At 40.3% G+C, this 17832-nt stretch overlaps 1 protein-coding gene across 2 annotated transcripts in view; it reads right to left on the bottom strand.

Annotated features, from left to right (window-relative positions):
• The window catches only part of ARNT2 (aryl hydrocarbon receptor nuclear translocator 2), a 91420-nt gene extending 73843 nt beyond the window's left edge, over window positions 1-17577 (bottom strand). For both annotated transcript variants that reach the window (XM_054272829.1, XM_054272831.1), the window contains exon 1: window positions 17437-17577. In XM_054272829.1, the coding sequence (XP_054128804.1) occupies window positions 17437-17467 (31 nt within the window). In that variant the 5' untranslated portion in view covers window positions 17468-17577. The remainder of the gene's footprint in view (window positions 1-17436) is intronic.
• Between the last annotated feature and the right edge of the window lie 255 nt (window positions 17578-17832).

Below are 17832 nucleotides of genomic sequence, written 5' to 3'. Positions count from 1 at the left end.
GACCAGTCACTGCAGGATGAGCAGCCAACACTCAAAACCAGGATCCTCTGAAGCATCCAAAATTAGATATGCCATGCACAAACCACAGTACCCAAAAACCCCACTGTAGAAACATCAATCTTATCATCTGTAAAACTAAAAAACTATTTCATACATTACCAGCTGATTTTGAATGTTATTTTGACAGCACTTCTTATTTTAATTTCCAATTTTCATGTTAATCACCTTATTCAGTCCAGTCATGTTGGTAATTCCATTCATCCATATCTACCATGTGGTCAAGGCACAAAAATTTACATTGTGGAGTAAGGAAAGGATGTGGACCATATTCCTATTCACTGCCTAAATGACCAACACAACCCATATAACTGAATAAACTCAGAATCAATTAGCACAATCCAGAAGAAGACAGGAGTCACACCTCTGCACCTACTGCAGAAGATGTTATAGACTAAAATTGAACTTGAAGCAACAGCCAGAAGATGCCCTTGCCAACTTAAAGTTGGGCTGGGAAGAAGGGAAAAGGTAGCTGCTTCTTCATTCCTCCTATCTTCCTGACAAATGACATTGCACCTTATGCCCCTGCATTTTCCCCTGGCTATTTTTCCACTTCTTATTAATAATTCCGTGTTATCTCTTCTTGACCTATTCAGCCTCTGACTGAGGTGAACTATTCCTTGTACTCTCTTTAATAAGCCAGTGCATCCAACTGCTGACAAGTCCTGCCAAACTATGACCATTTACCTCAAAAGAGGTTGCTGAAATTCAGAACAGGGAGCAAAGGTTAAAAAAGAAGCCTTAATGGCTCCTCTTCTGAAACCATGTCTCTAGTCTTGGAAAAACAAGAAACCCTCTCAGAATTAAAACAAGGCTTGGATCTGCACTGCAGAATGAAGGTGAAAACTGGCCTGAACCTAAGCACTTGGCCTGCCTCTAAAATGTGATAATCCTACCCCTTGCAGAGGTGGAACTCTAACTCAAGCAGAAAGACACCCAGGTCTCCACCATGATTATGATGGATTGACACATTAGAAGAAAAGTACTTCTTAAATCCTAAGTCTGGAATTGCATGAAGGAGTGAGCCAGAAACAAATCCAAGGACCTGAGGTAGACTCACATTGATAACACAACCTGAGCCTCCAACACTTGGCAAATGTCTCAGATATAAATAGTTACAAGTGGGAAAGTGCACATGCAAATCGGGCAGGGAAGTAGGGCAGCTACTGTAAAAGCCCAGTTTACAGGGAGGATGAAAATCTGACTCGGAAAGGCTGCTCCAGGATTGATGTAAACATCATTAAAAGGAGAGAGGCAGGTGCTTAGCTTACATGAAGGGTCACAGTAAAACAGCTGATAAGAGCAGCAGGACCATTTAAGGTGTTTTAATGTGACCCTACCTGGTCTTCAGCAGTTACAGATGTGATAATGCAATTATACAACATAATTCCACCCTTAATTGTCTCTGCATTAATGTGCCCTGGTTTTATTGACGTTATTTTGGCTGATCTTACTGACATGTGGCAAAAGTGCCAAGCAAATCACCAAAAAACAAGGCTCCTCAAAGTATACATCATTTCCATTTGAAATGAATGGTGATGCTCCCTGCTTCTCTGACATTTTGTATTTGCCAAAAGTAACTGCATAATTATAAGTTATGTGCAAGAAACAGAAGGTAACATTCAGTGTTATTTTCCATACTTTTTACTGAGCATCAGACCTAGCAAATAGCATATATGGCTGTTCTGTTAGGAAAAACTGCCCACAGCTGACCCATTAATGAACTCAAACTGTGCAAGCACATACCCAGCCTGGGCAAACAAACACGAGGAAAAAAATAATAAACTCCATGGACTTTCTTTCAAGTTTCTCAGACACAGATCATGCTCAGTCCATTAATTCTTCATTTAACAAGTCTGTTTCATTTATCTTGTTTTGGTTGGCACTCAATTAGAAATTCATGTACAGAACAATTTTTTCCCTTTTTAAAATAGAACACTTGCTGTATTTCATCCAGTAAAACATCAGGAGATAAAGTGGAAGCTGCAAGACCAGCTAAAGGCACAATAATCCTGAATTAGGCAAAACACCTGCATACAGCCCTGTCCACAGGATTATCACTAATTGTTAAAAGGGCCTGGTAAAATTTGTTGCTTAGTAAAAAAGAAAAGAGAACAATTTGAGACTTACCCACTCAGCAAACGCAAGTTAAAAAGATAAAAACCGACATGGCCATACTATCAGCTTTACTGCAATTTTAGCTATGGATGTGTTTTGTCATATCTGCCTCTATATTTTTAAAATTTATTGAGATTGGACTTCTGTCTACAAAGAAAGAAAAGCCCTCTCATCCAAACACTCCTCATCTCCTGCCTTGCACACCAGACAATTTTTGCTGGCCTCTCTTATGACCACATACTGAGAGATACAGATGTATGTACACACATATATACATGTGTATACACACATAGATAAATATAAAATATAAATATAAATATATAAACACCAGAAGAGTTAAGCCTGGATTCCTTCTCCCACTGCACTGCTTGCCCCCTCTTGGGGGGCACCCCAAGCCAGTGCACTCCTCAAAGGCAATGTCAAAGCATTTCAGCCACTGTCACATCATCCCACAACTTCCCCCTTCTCATCTTTCTTACCTTCCCTCACCCTTACTGTTTGTGCCAAGCTTTCCTGACCAATCACAACTATCTCTGGATGCCCCAAACTCCCTACAATGGGCAGCTGTGGATGCCAAAAAAATACTCTGTAGGATTTATGTAGTGCCTACCTAAAACTGTGGAAAATAAATAAACATCACTGGCTGGCTGGAAGGTGGGATGGCAGCCAGGGGAAGCACCACACATGCTTACTCTGATTTTATGCTCCTTCAAGCACCTGCTTTTGGTCACTGCTAGAAAAGATATGCTGGGCTTAAAAATTTTTACTTTCAGGACAAGATAGCATATTTTCACATCAGGAGCAGCAGAAGTAGCATTTCTTAAGTGAGTTTCTTCTACAAAGGTACAAAAGATAGGAAATTACTGCTATTACTTTATTTCACTAACAATAAAATCAAGCATTTTCCATTGTATGCCCTTGCTCCGGATCACTGATTATTAGTTTTATTACCACCGCTGCTATTTGTTCTTTCCTAAACACATCATCTCTTTTCCTTCTTCTATAATCATCAAAAAATACTTGCAAACAAATTTCCTTTTATAAATTCCTATGTAACTGGTCTATGATAAATAATAACAGCAGTAACTGCTCAATAGTTTATCCGCACTATGTCATCATTTGAGGCTTCATTTTTGTTCATTCAGCTTCAAACTATTTATTTAAAAATAATATTTCCACAATCTTCTATCAAGTAGTCTGGATCCTTACTATCTATCTAGCAATTATTTTCCAGCAATAGAAGCTGGTTTAGATTTCAAGCATTTTCAGTGCTTGATCACAAATCTATTTTGTTCATGTATAAGTTCAACTGCCAATTTGTGGAAATTATTTTGAAGCTTCAATTAAAATACTTGCAATGATATACATAAGAAATAAAACTGACTGAGATCAATACCGTGGCTCTCCAGAGTTTACAACATAACAAGATGACAGCACTCTAAACTCCTATCAACTACATAAAATGTAGTCAATAGCTGTATAAATGCAAAGAAATAAAGCTAATTGCTAATAAATCTGTCCAGATTTATTCACCAAAATGGGTTTTAACTAGATGCAGATCAAGCGTAGCCTAGCTTCCCCAGGAATCCAATGTCTTCTCTTAACTATTTAATTTTTTCCTCTAACCAGACATGCACAGAATTCACACGAAAGTCATTGCCAACATCACTTGTCTGTATTTTCTGTTAATTACAGAAGAAATCAGCTATCAGACTTCATGAGCATGAGAGGCAGTATTTATGACTATAACTTTTGGTTCACATTCAAAGAAATTCGACAACATATTTCTTAAATAATGAGCTGAAACATTCAAGTGAATTAATAATTTCTTGCTCTCCTCTTATAATTATTTAATAGAAATATTCTAACTCATTTTCACTGAGCACTAAGTTCACAGGTGCAAGCAGTTATATCATTTATCCTAAATGCTGAAATTTGAAAATGCTTGGAGCCAGACCAAAACAGAAGTGTTGTCCCTGCCTACAACAGAGCAATCCCCAGCAGGAATCTCTGCAGTCACCCAGGGATGGTGAGGAAGACCACGAAGGCTTTGTGCATCCTCCTTCTGAGGAATCGGTGCCATCCCACCAAACCCAGCATGGGGTGGCCCAAGATCTGCCCTGCAAGCCCCACTGTGGTCACAGACCTTTGAGATCTTTGTGCTGCTCCCACCACACCAGACTGAGACATGCACTTTTCATCTGCTGCACAAAGCTTGGGAGAAACACAGCCAAAGATAAAGGTGTAAAATGTGGATCACTCTAATTCAAATCATCCACCGAAAATTACTGACTCGTGTCCTTCAAATGCCTTTATTATTTATTACAGAGATTTTTAAGTGTGCCTCAGAAGGGTCTGTTAATTTTAAATTTCATTCAGAACAGCAACTTGGGTTACCAAATACTTAATTATCAGTAAATTTACAGTGTCCTTGGGCACTGTTGGGTAATCAGAATGCTATTGTTTTCATTAAACAGCATCCTATTGATAGCACTAATGACTTCAGTTCTGCCTGATCAACAAGCAAATGATGCTTATTTGATGTTATGATAATTAATTAGCCTTTCAGGTGTTTTCACACCCCAATTCATTACTAAGAATAAGAATTTTTATGTGAAACACCTCAAAAAGAATATCAGCATTGGTCAAAAACACATTCTAAAAATAGGGTGTGGTTCAGTACTTCTTTCTTCTCTCATGATTTCTAATACAATATTCTCTGCCTAAAAACTGCAGGGGAAAAACCCCACATTTAACTCCTTTAAAAAACTCAGCCTGGGCATTGTAAATACTCAGTTCATTTTATGCCTGTCTGAAATTCCTCTAAGTCAAAGGAGATTTTCTGATTAAAATTTCTTTTATTTTTTTTATCTAAAGACTGAAGAAAACAGCCAATCTCACTTTCCCATAGTAGCAAGAAGGATCAAAAAACATGACTCAAACAGGGCGTACAAGTGAACAGCCATTATTTCTCATTATTTCTCCTTGCTTAGTTTACAAAATACTGTAGTCCAGCCTTCAGACCATGGAAAAGGGCTATGGCTAAGAAAATTCCAGATTCAAATTGAACTAAATCACAAAAACCAACCTGATCCCACAATGTCCACCTGGCACCAATCTGGATGTGTTCAGTTTAACCTCCCAACAAGGACAACCTTCACAACATCTTCTGATGTCTTACCTTATCTGATACAACACCACACATCAGCAATTAGCCTCCTCCTTGCAGATTAATTTCCCAAACCCTGAATTTTACTGTAAGCAAAAAACCGACAACATTTCAAATAAAGGTCTTAGTGATTTTTCTACTTTTCACTGCCCCTTCAATTCACTAAATGTTTTTTATAACATTCTTCCTTTTAGGTAATTTCACATATTTTATCTCTTATGTCTGCAAATAACAAAAAAAAAAATAAATAGAAGTTCACAAGCTTTTGGGTGCTCACAATGGCATTTGCTGTTGTTGTTACTTTCTAGAATTTTTCATTCCTACAAATATTCCAAATGGCACACCCCAATGTTATGGCATAAGGGAAACCTTCATAGGGATGTAGAAAATACTAAATACTACAAAGATCTGCTGTAAAATATTCCTTAGTGTTACTTCAAGTTTCCTACACTCCCAATAATTTCTTATGAATTTTGGAACTTTTTTTCTGCTTAACTTCTTCCCAGAGCTACTTCCTGAACATATTTCATAAAACTGAATCTCATGCTTTCTTTTTAAAATCACCAGTTTTAACATAAGAGAAATGCTATTTCCAGGCAGGCTGGGCTAGTCTTTCTGAAGTGATCAGCAGTAACAGCCACGCTCTTGCTTGCTTTTTCAGAATTACAGAATGCAAGATTTGCTGGATATTCTACCAGTGAACCGCTACACAATAAAAAAAAAAAACATATAACAACAAAGCATTATTTTTCTATGTCCCCATATTCACATTAAACATGATTTGACATCCATTACAAGCCACTTGTTCCCAAAAGCATACAGACAGTTCTGTGCATACATCAAATGCAGAAGTGAGGAATGATACTGAAAAAACCCTCACTGTAAACAAACTGGATGTTTGTCAAAAAACAAGCTGATTGTTTGTCTGCAAATATTGACCAAAGTAAGGTTTTAGCTTTGCTATTTGCTGACTGAAGAGCAGCACAGGCAAGTACACAGGACACACAAGATTATTCTGAATTCCAAACCTGGCAATCAGGTTCCAGCTACTACAGGGACCCCATGCAACAAAGCAAACAACCAGTGGCAGCCACATGCATTTACCAGGAAATCACTGCAAATACTTTATCCTTACATTTCAACATTAGAAAGAATCATGATTTCATTTCTGAAAATGTATTTACTTCCAGGGATAGCTCACTGATTTGATTTAAAGAGCAGTTTGAGTTAACCCACTAACCAAATACCCTCATATAATACATTTTCCTGCTTTTAAATTTAACTTGCAAATGCACAACGAACACTTGAAAACTATCTCATAATTCTCAGTCAGTGCGGTGTGTTTTTCATATAGTTTGATCATCTCTCTGGTGTATGAAGCAATGTACATTTTGCTCTCAATCTTAATACAAACTGTAACAGGATAAGAATAAACTAATGCATTTTCAAATGCAAATTTAAGTGTCAAAAGCAACCATAAGACAACACGATGCAAGCTGTAAAACCTATATTAATACTTTAAAGCCAGTGGATTGTTGCTAGTTCAGCACTGAAATAACAATCTATCATGTGTATATTCTGCCAATACACTTAAAAAGCACATTATCCAAATATCCTACCTACTTTGTAAAGAAAACAGAAATTAATGGTTATTCATGTGCCCGGTATAAATAATAACTGCTGTTTCCAGAGAGAAAAGAAGCTGTATATTTTCCTTTTTTCTCTTTGTTTCTTCCCAAAGGGAGGAAAATTTTTCGCTAATCCAACATAAAAGTGGTTGAAATAAAAATCTATTAATAAAACATTATCAATTAGTACATCACAATGAAACATATTCTCTGCTTGTCCCAGCATAGGCATCTTACAAATATGTCATTTTTACAACTGATATATATGAAAAAAGCATCTTAAATTATGCAGTCTTACAAACAGGACTTGCAAACTGGTGGTAAGATAAATGAAAACAAAAGTCAGATGACTTAATTGTGGCATGTGAATGTTATTTGTCAGTGATTCAGTAGAAAGCCTGTAGTGAACTTGAACCCTGTCCAGGGCTGTACCACGAGCCTGCCTTCTTGCCCTGGCTGATTCTCAGACATGGGGCAGTCAGTGATACATGAAAAATGTGCAGCCAGGGTGCAGCAGCCAGGAATCTTCCTGCACAGCAGCAATTTACTGGTCTCTGAAATTCTTATTCCTAATTACCACATTCATTTTAAATTTAGCAATGATGAAAGAGTATTTTGTCCTTAGGACCATCCTGAAAAACCGAGAGAGGGGCGTGGGTGGAGACACGATGAACTCAGAGCCGAGCTTGGATCCACCATCATTTGGATCCACTGTAACACTCAGAGATGGAGCCAAGGCTCCTCAAGCCCTGAACCATGTACAACATGCGTGCCCTTCCTAGAGCAAAGTGAGGACTGGCATGCTGCCCGTGTCTCACTCAGCTCTGCCAAGGGCAGAAAGGCTTTTGCACATCAGTAGATGAAGCAGAACCAATTCCTTAATGTCATATCAACCTTTTCATCAAAGTCGTCAGATACTACTTTAGAGGAGGAATAAAGAGGCATGTGCCAGCTATGAGACTAATGAATGCCTTTCCTCCAGCAAAACATAATTCAGCATGAACTCCACGTTACTGTTCTTTCCACCCACTCACACATCTCCAGCTGATAGTACTCAACCAAAATGCCAACAAGAAAAACCGCACACCTTTTAATTCAGCTACTGTACACCAGCACTGAGATTTCATTCCATCCCACAGCTGCCTAATCTCAAACATTATTTACATATTTATGTGCCTCCTTTTTTAAAAATATGCATGGAACCTGGAGGGAGAAACACAGGTGACAAAAGGGAACACTTTGGAGAGCAAAGATATTGAGACTGGCAGCTTCCCCTAAAACATTAAAGACCATTATAATCCTCACTTCAGTCCCATTTACAGTTCAGAACCAAAGAGCTCTGAAGCAGAAGGAGAACACCACTAAAACAAAATATGATTAAGTCTTGAGTCAGGAAACACTTAGGAAATGTATAATATTAGCTTGTCTGAAAAGTGAAAGAGTACCAAGATATATTTAAGCAAAAGACTAAAACATCTCAGAAAGGCACATGTTCATTGAGTGTATCAGAAACAGCTCAGAGAGTACAGAAAGTCCAGGAACACTCGGGTTTTACTTTGAAGAAAAACAACCCAACATCTGTGATCATTCAAGAACCAAGTCTCAAGTATGAATAAAACACAAGGAGCCCAAAGACTCGTATACACCCAAGTACTTCACAGAGATCATCAACAACAAAGAAGGAAGAAAATTCCCTATTGCTGTCTTATTCTGTAAGTATCCATAATGGAAATTTTATACTTAATTTTATAGTGTCTCTAATGAGCTATTTTTGGTAGGGGTTCCATGTAGTCTGATCTAGAACATTTTGTTGTTAGTGAGAATCTAGTTCCAGAGAAATAGCTTCACTTGGACCAACCCTAACTCACAGATGGCAGAGAATCCACAGAGACATTACACATTTTTAAGAACTTGTTTCAGAAAACTGGGAAATTTGGATCCTGTAGGCCTCAACACTTGGCATTTGGGGAAGATTGTTATGTTCACTTAGACATTCTTAATTCCAGCAGTCTACTGCCCCTTTGCTGGAGATGCAGCTAGAAAATGAGGACAATTTCCCAGTCCTTATAAGAGGGTTTTAAAATGCTCCTATGCTTTTCATAATGATAATTCATTTACTTAAATTTCAACGATGAAAAAGCATATTTCAAACCTTCACTAGTTAACAAAAATACACAGCAACTGCTGTTCCCACAAAACTTATTGCACACCAAATAAATTTACTTTTTCTTTTTTTTTCTTAAACCAGAAATATTTTAGATGAAAACATAAAAAGCATAGCAGAGGAACCTTTATCTCTGAAACACTGAACATAGTACCAATAATTTGCCATTATATTCCTACACTGAAAATCTCATTACCACAAAAGGAAGCTTTAATTATACAGCCTTTTTTCTATTCGTCAAACCACTACTTATTACAGAAAGTGCAAAACATTTTCAGGGTGAGAAATCTAGATGCAGAGGGCCAGGGTATCTCTTAAAGATTCTTTAAAAAAAAATAAATCCAAGGAAAACACTGGTGTCCCATACACTGTGACATTAATATGACTCACAGGAGCAGCCAACAGACTGACCAGAGAGCAACCTCCATGGACTGATGTTAAATGAGCCACCTCTCAGTGACTGGGAAAAACAGAATTTATCATTTCTAACTAAGCTTTTCTAGCTATCACTACTTTAAGTGTTTAAAGCTGGGCTCAAAATTGAGCTAGGAACTTTGCTAGCAACTTCACTGGACACAACACAATGGAAATCCAGCTCAGCCATGGCCTGGCAGTACTAACAGCAATACAATTTTTTGTCCATGAAGGGATGGAATATGATGCAGAGAGCAGTGACACACAGTAGCTAGTGCCTTTTAGTAGCTAATTTTATGGCTATAATCCACTTCCCACAGCTACTGTTACAATCAGCACCTCATTTCAGGGGCTGACTTCTGCCACATGAGAGGGTCACCGTGTGCTGGGCTGATTCACCACTTTCCATGTGGCAGAAGCTCAGCAAATGAAAATACCAACCTCATACTCACAGGCTGGGCACAGCAAACTTGCCATGTAACTTCAGCAGCCTGGCCCTCCTCAGGACACTACTGGATGACTTGCAGACATACCAGACACAGCCTGGTTTTATTATTGCAATAGGATGTGGAGTTGGGGATGCACTCTGCAAAGCACAGTCCAGAAAGGAGGAAATAATCTCTGTTCTCAAAAGAATTTAACAGTAAATTGAAAAAAATCTGAGACTACTGCACAAGCTATTTTAACTCTTCTTGCATTCAAAATAATTAGTTATATCCCAAGTTCTAAAAGCACTTCCAGTTCAGTTCAAATTTTCCATCCAGATATTACAAGAAATACAGTTTTAAAATATATGCATTTCAAGGGCATTTAACAGCACCCAGATGTCCATCTAGCTTCACTAATAGAAACAGCCAGCAGTAAACAAGTTCCTAAAACTACCTACTTGCATGGAATTGTGCTCTGGGTTAGTACTGGGAAAGTATTAGGGATAATTTTTCAAAATCAGGCCTGCAGGTTCCTTTGCTTTTACCTCTGAGGAATACAAATATGCAGTGTTTTTGTTCTTTGCAGCTCAGTGATTTACTGGCATGCCTCTTCCCATAAAATATTTGCATATATCTGAGAGTCAAACTGTTCTGATACATTCTGTGTTTGCCAGGAAGTGAACGCTTCACTTCAGTGTAACTGAACATTTAAAGAACGACAGGCACCAGGACAAATGGCAGCATAATTAACATACCAATGAAGAGCCAGTTGTTAATTACTATCCATTTTAGGCATTTTGTATGAGCAACTTACCTGAAAAGCCTTTCCATCTGCATGCTGGCAAAGCCAGTAATTAAACAATTCAACACCCCTTTTGCTTGATTAGAGAAAAAATTACAATTATTTTATATTATTCTACTTGTCACATGCAGTTGACATTTAGATGAGAAAAACCTGCAGCAGCCCAGATCTAAGCATTTGAAATTAATACTATGAGCTGTCCTTGAACAAAACAACAACACCCATCCAGGGCAGATGCAGGCTAATAGAGGCTCCTAATTTGTCACAGCTGATTACACCTCCCAGTACCTGCTGGGCTGCAGGGAGGCAGCACAGAAAAAGTACCACTTTTCTCTAAGGGGGACTTGAGATGCTCCCCACAGAACAAATCTGAATTCATAAGCTGTTGAAAGACTTGGGAGTAGCACCAGCACAATGCCAGGATTCATTTACATTTCAACAACACTGAGAAGTCAATACAAAGCTGAGCACAGAGAAAATGCAGGAGTTACAGGAGTTGTGAGCAAGGTGGAGACACCTAAGTGTGAAAAGCTGGATGGAAACCACAGGACAGAAATACCCAAGATACGCAAAATGGAAACAAACGCTTACAAAAAAGAAAAAGGAAGCAGAAAGTTTAGAAGCATTCATCAATATGTGGAGTATCCAAAAGAAAGGATTTCTCTTTCTCCCTGTGCAGATGGCTCTGCTCAAGGAAGACCAGCGTGCTTTGGGTACAAAAAAAAGGAAATTACATCTATCTTGAAAACAGCTACTAATTCATCACACATCACATGACTACGGCCACTAATCCATGCCAACAATAAAACTGAGATCCATTTGAAATTTTGACTATCCAAAATAAACTCTGAATCAGCTCTTGCTAAAAAACTGTCACTCTCCGTTTCATCCTGCATTTTCAAACCACATAATTTCTGCACATTAAAGGCCAGATCTTGCCAAAATCCTGTAACATTTTGTGACAAAGTAGTCCTTCTCAGAACAGACAGAAAGTGCATGGTCCATGGGGGTTTATTCCATCTATTAATTTTCATGTGGATTTTTATTTGAAACAATGGAAGATCTTGAAGGATTATTTTTCTCAAGTTCTTTCTTTGCATCTATCTCACTTGAGTTATAATCAGAAGGCAAATAAAATGTACAAATGAAGCCTCATAAAATTTTTCTTTTCCTCCTTGACAGAATGATTGATACAGATGGGGTGACAGGAAATGCTTTAGAGCTGAACAAAGAAAACACTGTTAGCAAGAAGTAAACTGTACCAATGGTTTCTAGAGCAAGCACCCACCCACAGTCTCTGGAATGTCACATTTTTGCCTGTGTTGTCCAGCAAATGCAATGTTTTGCATGAAATAAGTAGCAGAATGGTGAAGGAGCAGCTCTGAATTTGCTGATTTCTTTCCCACATCACCTTTACTGAGCACAGCCCTCCAGCCAGAGGCAGCTGGGGTTGGTATCTGCACACATCCCTGCTCTGCCCAGAGCTGGCCAGACAGAACAGCTCATCCTGAGCTGATTCATCCATCCCCAAACACTGCTGGCCAGCCAAAGACACTGTGCTAGACTGGAAAATCTGCCAGAGATCTTCACCAAGAGCCGCGATCTAAATCCCCATCTCTTAAACTCGAGACCCCTCTTTCTCTTTCCTAACGCAAATTTTAATAACATTGTAATTTCTGCAGGTAGCACTGAATTAACACATTTTCCATTCCTGCTTGTCAGTTCTGAAGCAGTAAGCCCCCCAAAATTACTCTGAGCGACACACATATCTGATCTTCACAACCATTTAAGCATAATCTCTGAATACATCTTCATAATGACAGCCCCATTTCTGTCCTCTTAATAACAATAATCACTACATCAACAGGGTTATTTTGCCTTGACTATTTTGAAAAGGCTATTTTTTTTTTCTTTTCTACCTAATCTCTATTGCAATTTTCCTTACTGCTAAGAAATATCAGCCACACCATATGGTATTAGAGAAATCAGCAATATCTCTTTTGTTTTGCATTTTTATTAGAGGAATGGGAAAACATTATTCTATTGAAAAAAATATTTGGAACTAACCACAAGCTACATATGCAAATTTCAAATAACTATTTAGTGATAGAAGAGATTAAATCTTTTGTATGACCTATACCTATATCTCAGAAATATAAAAATAAAATGGCATTTCTTCAATGCCAGTTATAGTACAGTTCACAGTCCTGAAGGACAAAACATTATCACAAAACAATTCAAGAAGCATTGGCATCTCATACCACAGTTTGACTGAATTAAGGACCAATTCTGCAGTACCAGAGCTATGAAAACACAAGAAGAAAAAGATCTGCAATGTAAACCTCCCATTAGCTAATGAGTATTCTAATTTTGAAACCCTTTTTTTAAACTTTATCCTAGAATGATGACTACTTTTTTGCATACCAGAAGCATCAGAGCTCATTATAACCTCCATCACTACAACACTCCATTTACTCCCCAGGATGCTGTTAAATTGATTTTTTAGTTTGCTGGATAGTCTTGTAATGAAGGGCTGAGCAGCAGCAATAAAACACAACTTTTGGGATTGGAGTTGAATGATTTTGAAATCTAAAACACTGAGGTAGATTCTTTTTTTTAATCATCAATTTCAAAGCTGTTTGAAATCTAAAGAAAAGAATGGCCAGATTGTCAGAATGCCAGTTCCTTTGGGGAATATGAGCTGGGCACCATCAAAAAAATTCTTTCAAAGCACTTAATATCTTAGTAACTTCAGCCCAAATGTAGGACTGGGTAACAAATGATTTGGTTCTCAGAATATCTAGTTCAAATAGAAGAATGATTTCTGTCCACTTAACTCCCAAGTCAAAAAAACACATAAACCCCAAAAGCACCTCCCAGAACCCAATGCACTGACCTAAACCAAGAGCCCAGATGCAGGGCTTACAAGTCTTCATGAATAGGACAGAAAAATTGCTGTTAACTCATTACAAACTGAAAGCAAAGAGAGCTCATTTCTTTAAGTTAAAATGCCAATTTTTAATATTTTGCATTAGCCATGGGCTGAAAGGACCCCTCATGAGCTGCTGTGGTTGCAGTAATGTCCTAAGCCCCAGCAACTCCTCTCTCTCATACCACAACATCTCTCTACACATTTCTAGCAGATGCCCTTTTGGAGGACATGTTCTCCATACCTTTGTATTTGGTGCTCTCTGCTTAAAAAGAAATCACTAAAAGGAGCTCTAAGGATTATATGAACTTTTTTTTCCCCAATTAAATATAAAAATACAACCCTATGGATTTATAAAATTGTGAAACATCACCAAAAATGCATCCTGTGGGATTTTCATTCTAAAGTAACTCTAGATAAACTGCAAAATCTCATTATTTCTCTTGACTTGACTTTTGAGTTGGTGGCATTTTGGCAATACATCTGCACTACCTTCCATTCAGGGGTACCTCAGTGGGAAGAACTGAGAGGATGCCTTTCAGTACATTTCTCATCACCAGACGACAGCAGAAAGTTGCTGCTCACCCATCAGACTGAGCCAGACTGGAACTCATCACTCCAAAACCAGCTGATGTCTCAGGAAAAAAAAATGCCTAAACTCATGAAGAGCTTTATGTTTTCATCCCATCCTGGCTAATACAAGAATCACCACTTCAAGTCAAGTAAAATCTGGACCCAAAGCAGCAACAGTTACTGACAAAGTTTGCATTCCAAAAATAACACATTTCAAACAGACATGGCACTGAGTTACTGTGCTGCAAGCAGTAATATACAAAATGCTTGTAACTCCTCCACAGCTTTTTTGTTCTTAAATCCCATTTAATATGCCAATCTTATTTCAGGAGGAAATAAATTAACTGTGATGCTTTGTGCCAATGCAGATGAGCTTCCCACACACCTGTATTGTTTCACACTTCAGTTTGTCACCCAGAGTACGAGAAACCAACCCAGCACTCCCAGCCAGACCCGTTCTAAGGCTGAGCAGGAGGAAGCAGCTTCTCCCACACAGCCGCTCAGCTGTGCCAGGGTGATGCCCAGCTGCAGATATGTACCCTCACCAGAAAGAGCCATCAGTGAACATCTCACACAGCCCAGGGAGCCCACAGAGCTCCCAAATCTGAGCCACCACAAATTTGGTCCCTGACACTGCAGTTCCTGTGAGCCTCAGGTGGGAAAGGATGCAAACAGCTCCCACTTCTATGAACTTCCCTAACTGAAACTCTCCATTAAAAAAAGATCAGTGGGAAAAAGGATAAATCTGCACATCTGCACCTCACACAACAGAGAAGATGCTGCCACAGAACACTGAATGGGTCTGCAGGAGGAGATCCCAAACTGAAACACTTTCACACGGTTAGAGAACACCCAGCTCTTCTCTCTCTGCTAATCCCCATTCCACTATCTAGAATATGACTAAAACCACATGTATTTGTATTGTGGTAGCTGTAAGTTAATGTCCTGCCTAAATTACCAACTGTTATTAGAACCCCAGACAATTGCTTAATAAAAATTTAATCATATTGTAATTTCTAATCATCATTAAAGATGCTTAACAAGTTAATCCTCTATTGTGCTCCCCTAACATTGCAGATCAGAAAGTCAACGGGCACAAGGTGGCACAGCTCCACCGATACTAATAGGGCTACTTTCATCTTACTCCAGCTGAGGATCTGTCCCCAAGGGAAAACAACAGGATTAAAATCATTTTGCTACAGATTTTGACTGTTTCTCTGCATTGCTTTGCAATTATTAAAAAAAGAAAAAAGAACAGAGACAAATTATGATTTTAAACAGTTTTTTACAAGTGCAGGTATTTCACACAGCTCTATCTTCTGCTGTCCGTGGTAGAGCAAAGGCAGCACTGTGCTACAGATTGAGGGTCTCCTTTCCTCACAGCTCCCCACTTTGGTTTCGCTCTAGTGTCGGACAACAACACTTTCCATGCTCAGAAAATGTGGGAGGATCATTAATAAATTTGTCTTTCAGCTCAGACCTGCTCCAGCCACCCAGACAGGAGCAGAACGATGCTCTGTAACCTCAGCCTTGCAGAAGGTGATCTTGGTTCCCTTCAGGAAACCAACACCTTTCCTTAACCTTCCCATGGACCAGCAATCTGTGCTTCAGAGGGTTTGAGGACCACACTGCAGCTCAACTTTCACCGTGTCACATGCACAGAGGTGCACACAGGCAACACACTTGGCCCTTCCTTCCTCTTTTCTTTACGTTTCCTCAACAATCCCATTACAATCCCTCATTCACCAGCTGGTCACAGGAGAACAATGGTGAAGCCCTACTCAGTTAGGAGCAATCCATACATGCTGAACCTCCTGCAACCACATCCTTTTGTGGGTTCAGCCTCCGGCAGGTGGGTACAGAGAGTGGGAAAGGCTGGTGCCAAAGGGGCTCTGCTGTAACTCAGCAGTTTCAGCACTGGCCTCTAAGCGGACAGGGCTGCCCCTTCAGTGTGTAGTTTGGAAAGCAGACAGGAGAATGGCAAATCAAACCAAAGTCAAAAAATGCTGTTTGTATCCTCCTCTGTCTGCAAAACTGATTGCACTGAGTGCACTCAGTGAAACTCTCTGTTATGATGCACAACATGGTACCCTGAAAGCTAAATGGTATTAATTTCATAACCTTCCCTTAATTATTAATTTTCATTTAATATGCAGAATTCTGATATTAAAACCTACTCTGACTGACAAATATCAGTTTCTGCTTACTGTACTGGCACTTATTGAACCAAATTCATTGTTTATATCATAATATTTACTTTCAGCATGACAACTGCACTACCAACTACAGCAGGATTTAATCTAATGAACAAGTTTTAAACATTAGTTGGCATTTACTCAAGCAAGCCTTTAATTGTCAGAACTCAATCTGACTCTACAAAAATTGACACAATGCAAGCACAAATTAAAACAAGTAAACTGAAATTGACCTTTAATAGCAATATTCTTCCTGAGTACTGAACCCAGTGCAAGATTCATCATCCCATTTATTTTCAGTGTCAGATACTTGTTGATCCACACCAAGTTGACCCAAGTCCATCCCCAAAATACTACCCTGGCCTTTCATCCAAATCCACTTTATTCCATCGGGCACTGAACAAAAATAGATGTTACATCTCACAGACACACAACAAAACGTCGGGGAATGCCTTCCCTCACGAAAAAACTGAATGGGAAAATGCTTGTAAGTTTCTTTAGTCAATAACTCTAGTACTAACAGCAAATATTTACTGCATCCTTCGGAAAGGAAACAAACACAGGGCACATGACGAGGTGCCCTTGGTCAGTTTCAGCACCGTTTCGGCTCCACGAGCCGACAATGAAGCTGCCAAACCTGAGGCAGGGAAAGCCAATGTTCCTACTCGTGCCCAGGGCAGGCACGGCTCCGCACTGCCCGTCCCCGCTGCTCTATGCCCGGAATGCTTATGCACCACTGTTCGTGTCTGCAGCGCTGCACCGAGCCCGGCAGCCGTGTCCCGAGGAACCCCACGGGCTCCCGGCTCCGCTGGCCCGGCTCTACCCGGCCCGGGGCCCCGCGGGAGGAGCGGCGGGACCGCCCCGGGGCTGCGGGCACCGCGCCGGGCCGGGCGGGGGGAGCCGGCGGGGGGGGCGTGTTGTGCGGCGGGGCCACTTGGGGCGAGACGGCAGCTACTCACCGGGAGGGTTTACCGCCGCCGGCGTTGCCATCTTGTCTCTGAGGAGAATTAAGACAAATGCAAGAGGGGCGGAGGGATGCTCAGAGCAGCCCGGGGGAAGCGCGGGAGGGGCAGGCAGCCGGCGCCAGGGCGGGCGGGCCGGGCGGCGCGGGGGCGGCGGCTGCTCCCGCCCCGGGACCGGCGGCGCTGCCCGCTCCGTGCGGGGCGGCCCAAGATGTCCGATGGCCCCGCGCCGCCTCTGCTCATGCGCCGCGCTCAGTGAGCATGTGCCGGGCGGCCGCACATGTGCGCTGGGCCCGCGGTCGCCGCTGCACGGCCGGGACCCCCCGCAAGAACCGGCGGGAGCCGCCCCCGATACGGCCCAGGACCGGCCGCCCCCCTCGGGGCTCGAACCCG

The sequence above is a fragment of the Melozone crissalis genome, unplaced genomic scaffold (genome assembly GCF_028551555.1).
Source record: "Melozone crissalis strain CALT ecotype California unplaced genomic scaffold, PUWL_Pcris_2 ptg000014l_1, whole genome shotgun sequence".
Taxonomy (NCBI): Eukaryota; Metazoa; Chordata; class Aves; order Passeriformes; family Passerellidae; genus Melozone; species Melozone crissalis.
The sequence above is the reverse complement of the archived record's forward strand: the minus strand, read 5'-3'. Positions and strand labels throughout refer to the sequence as shown.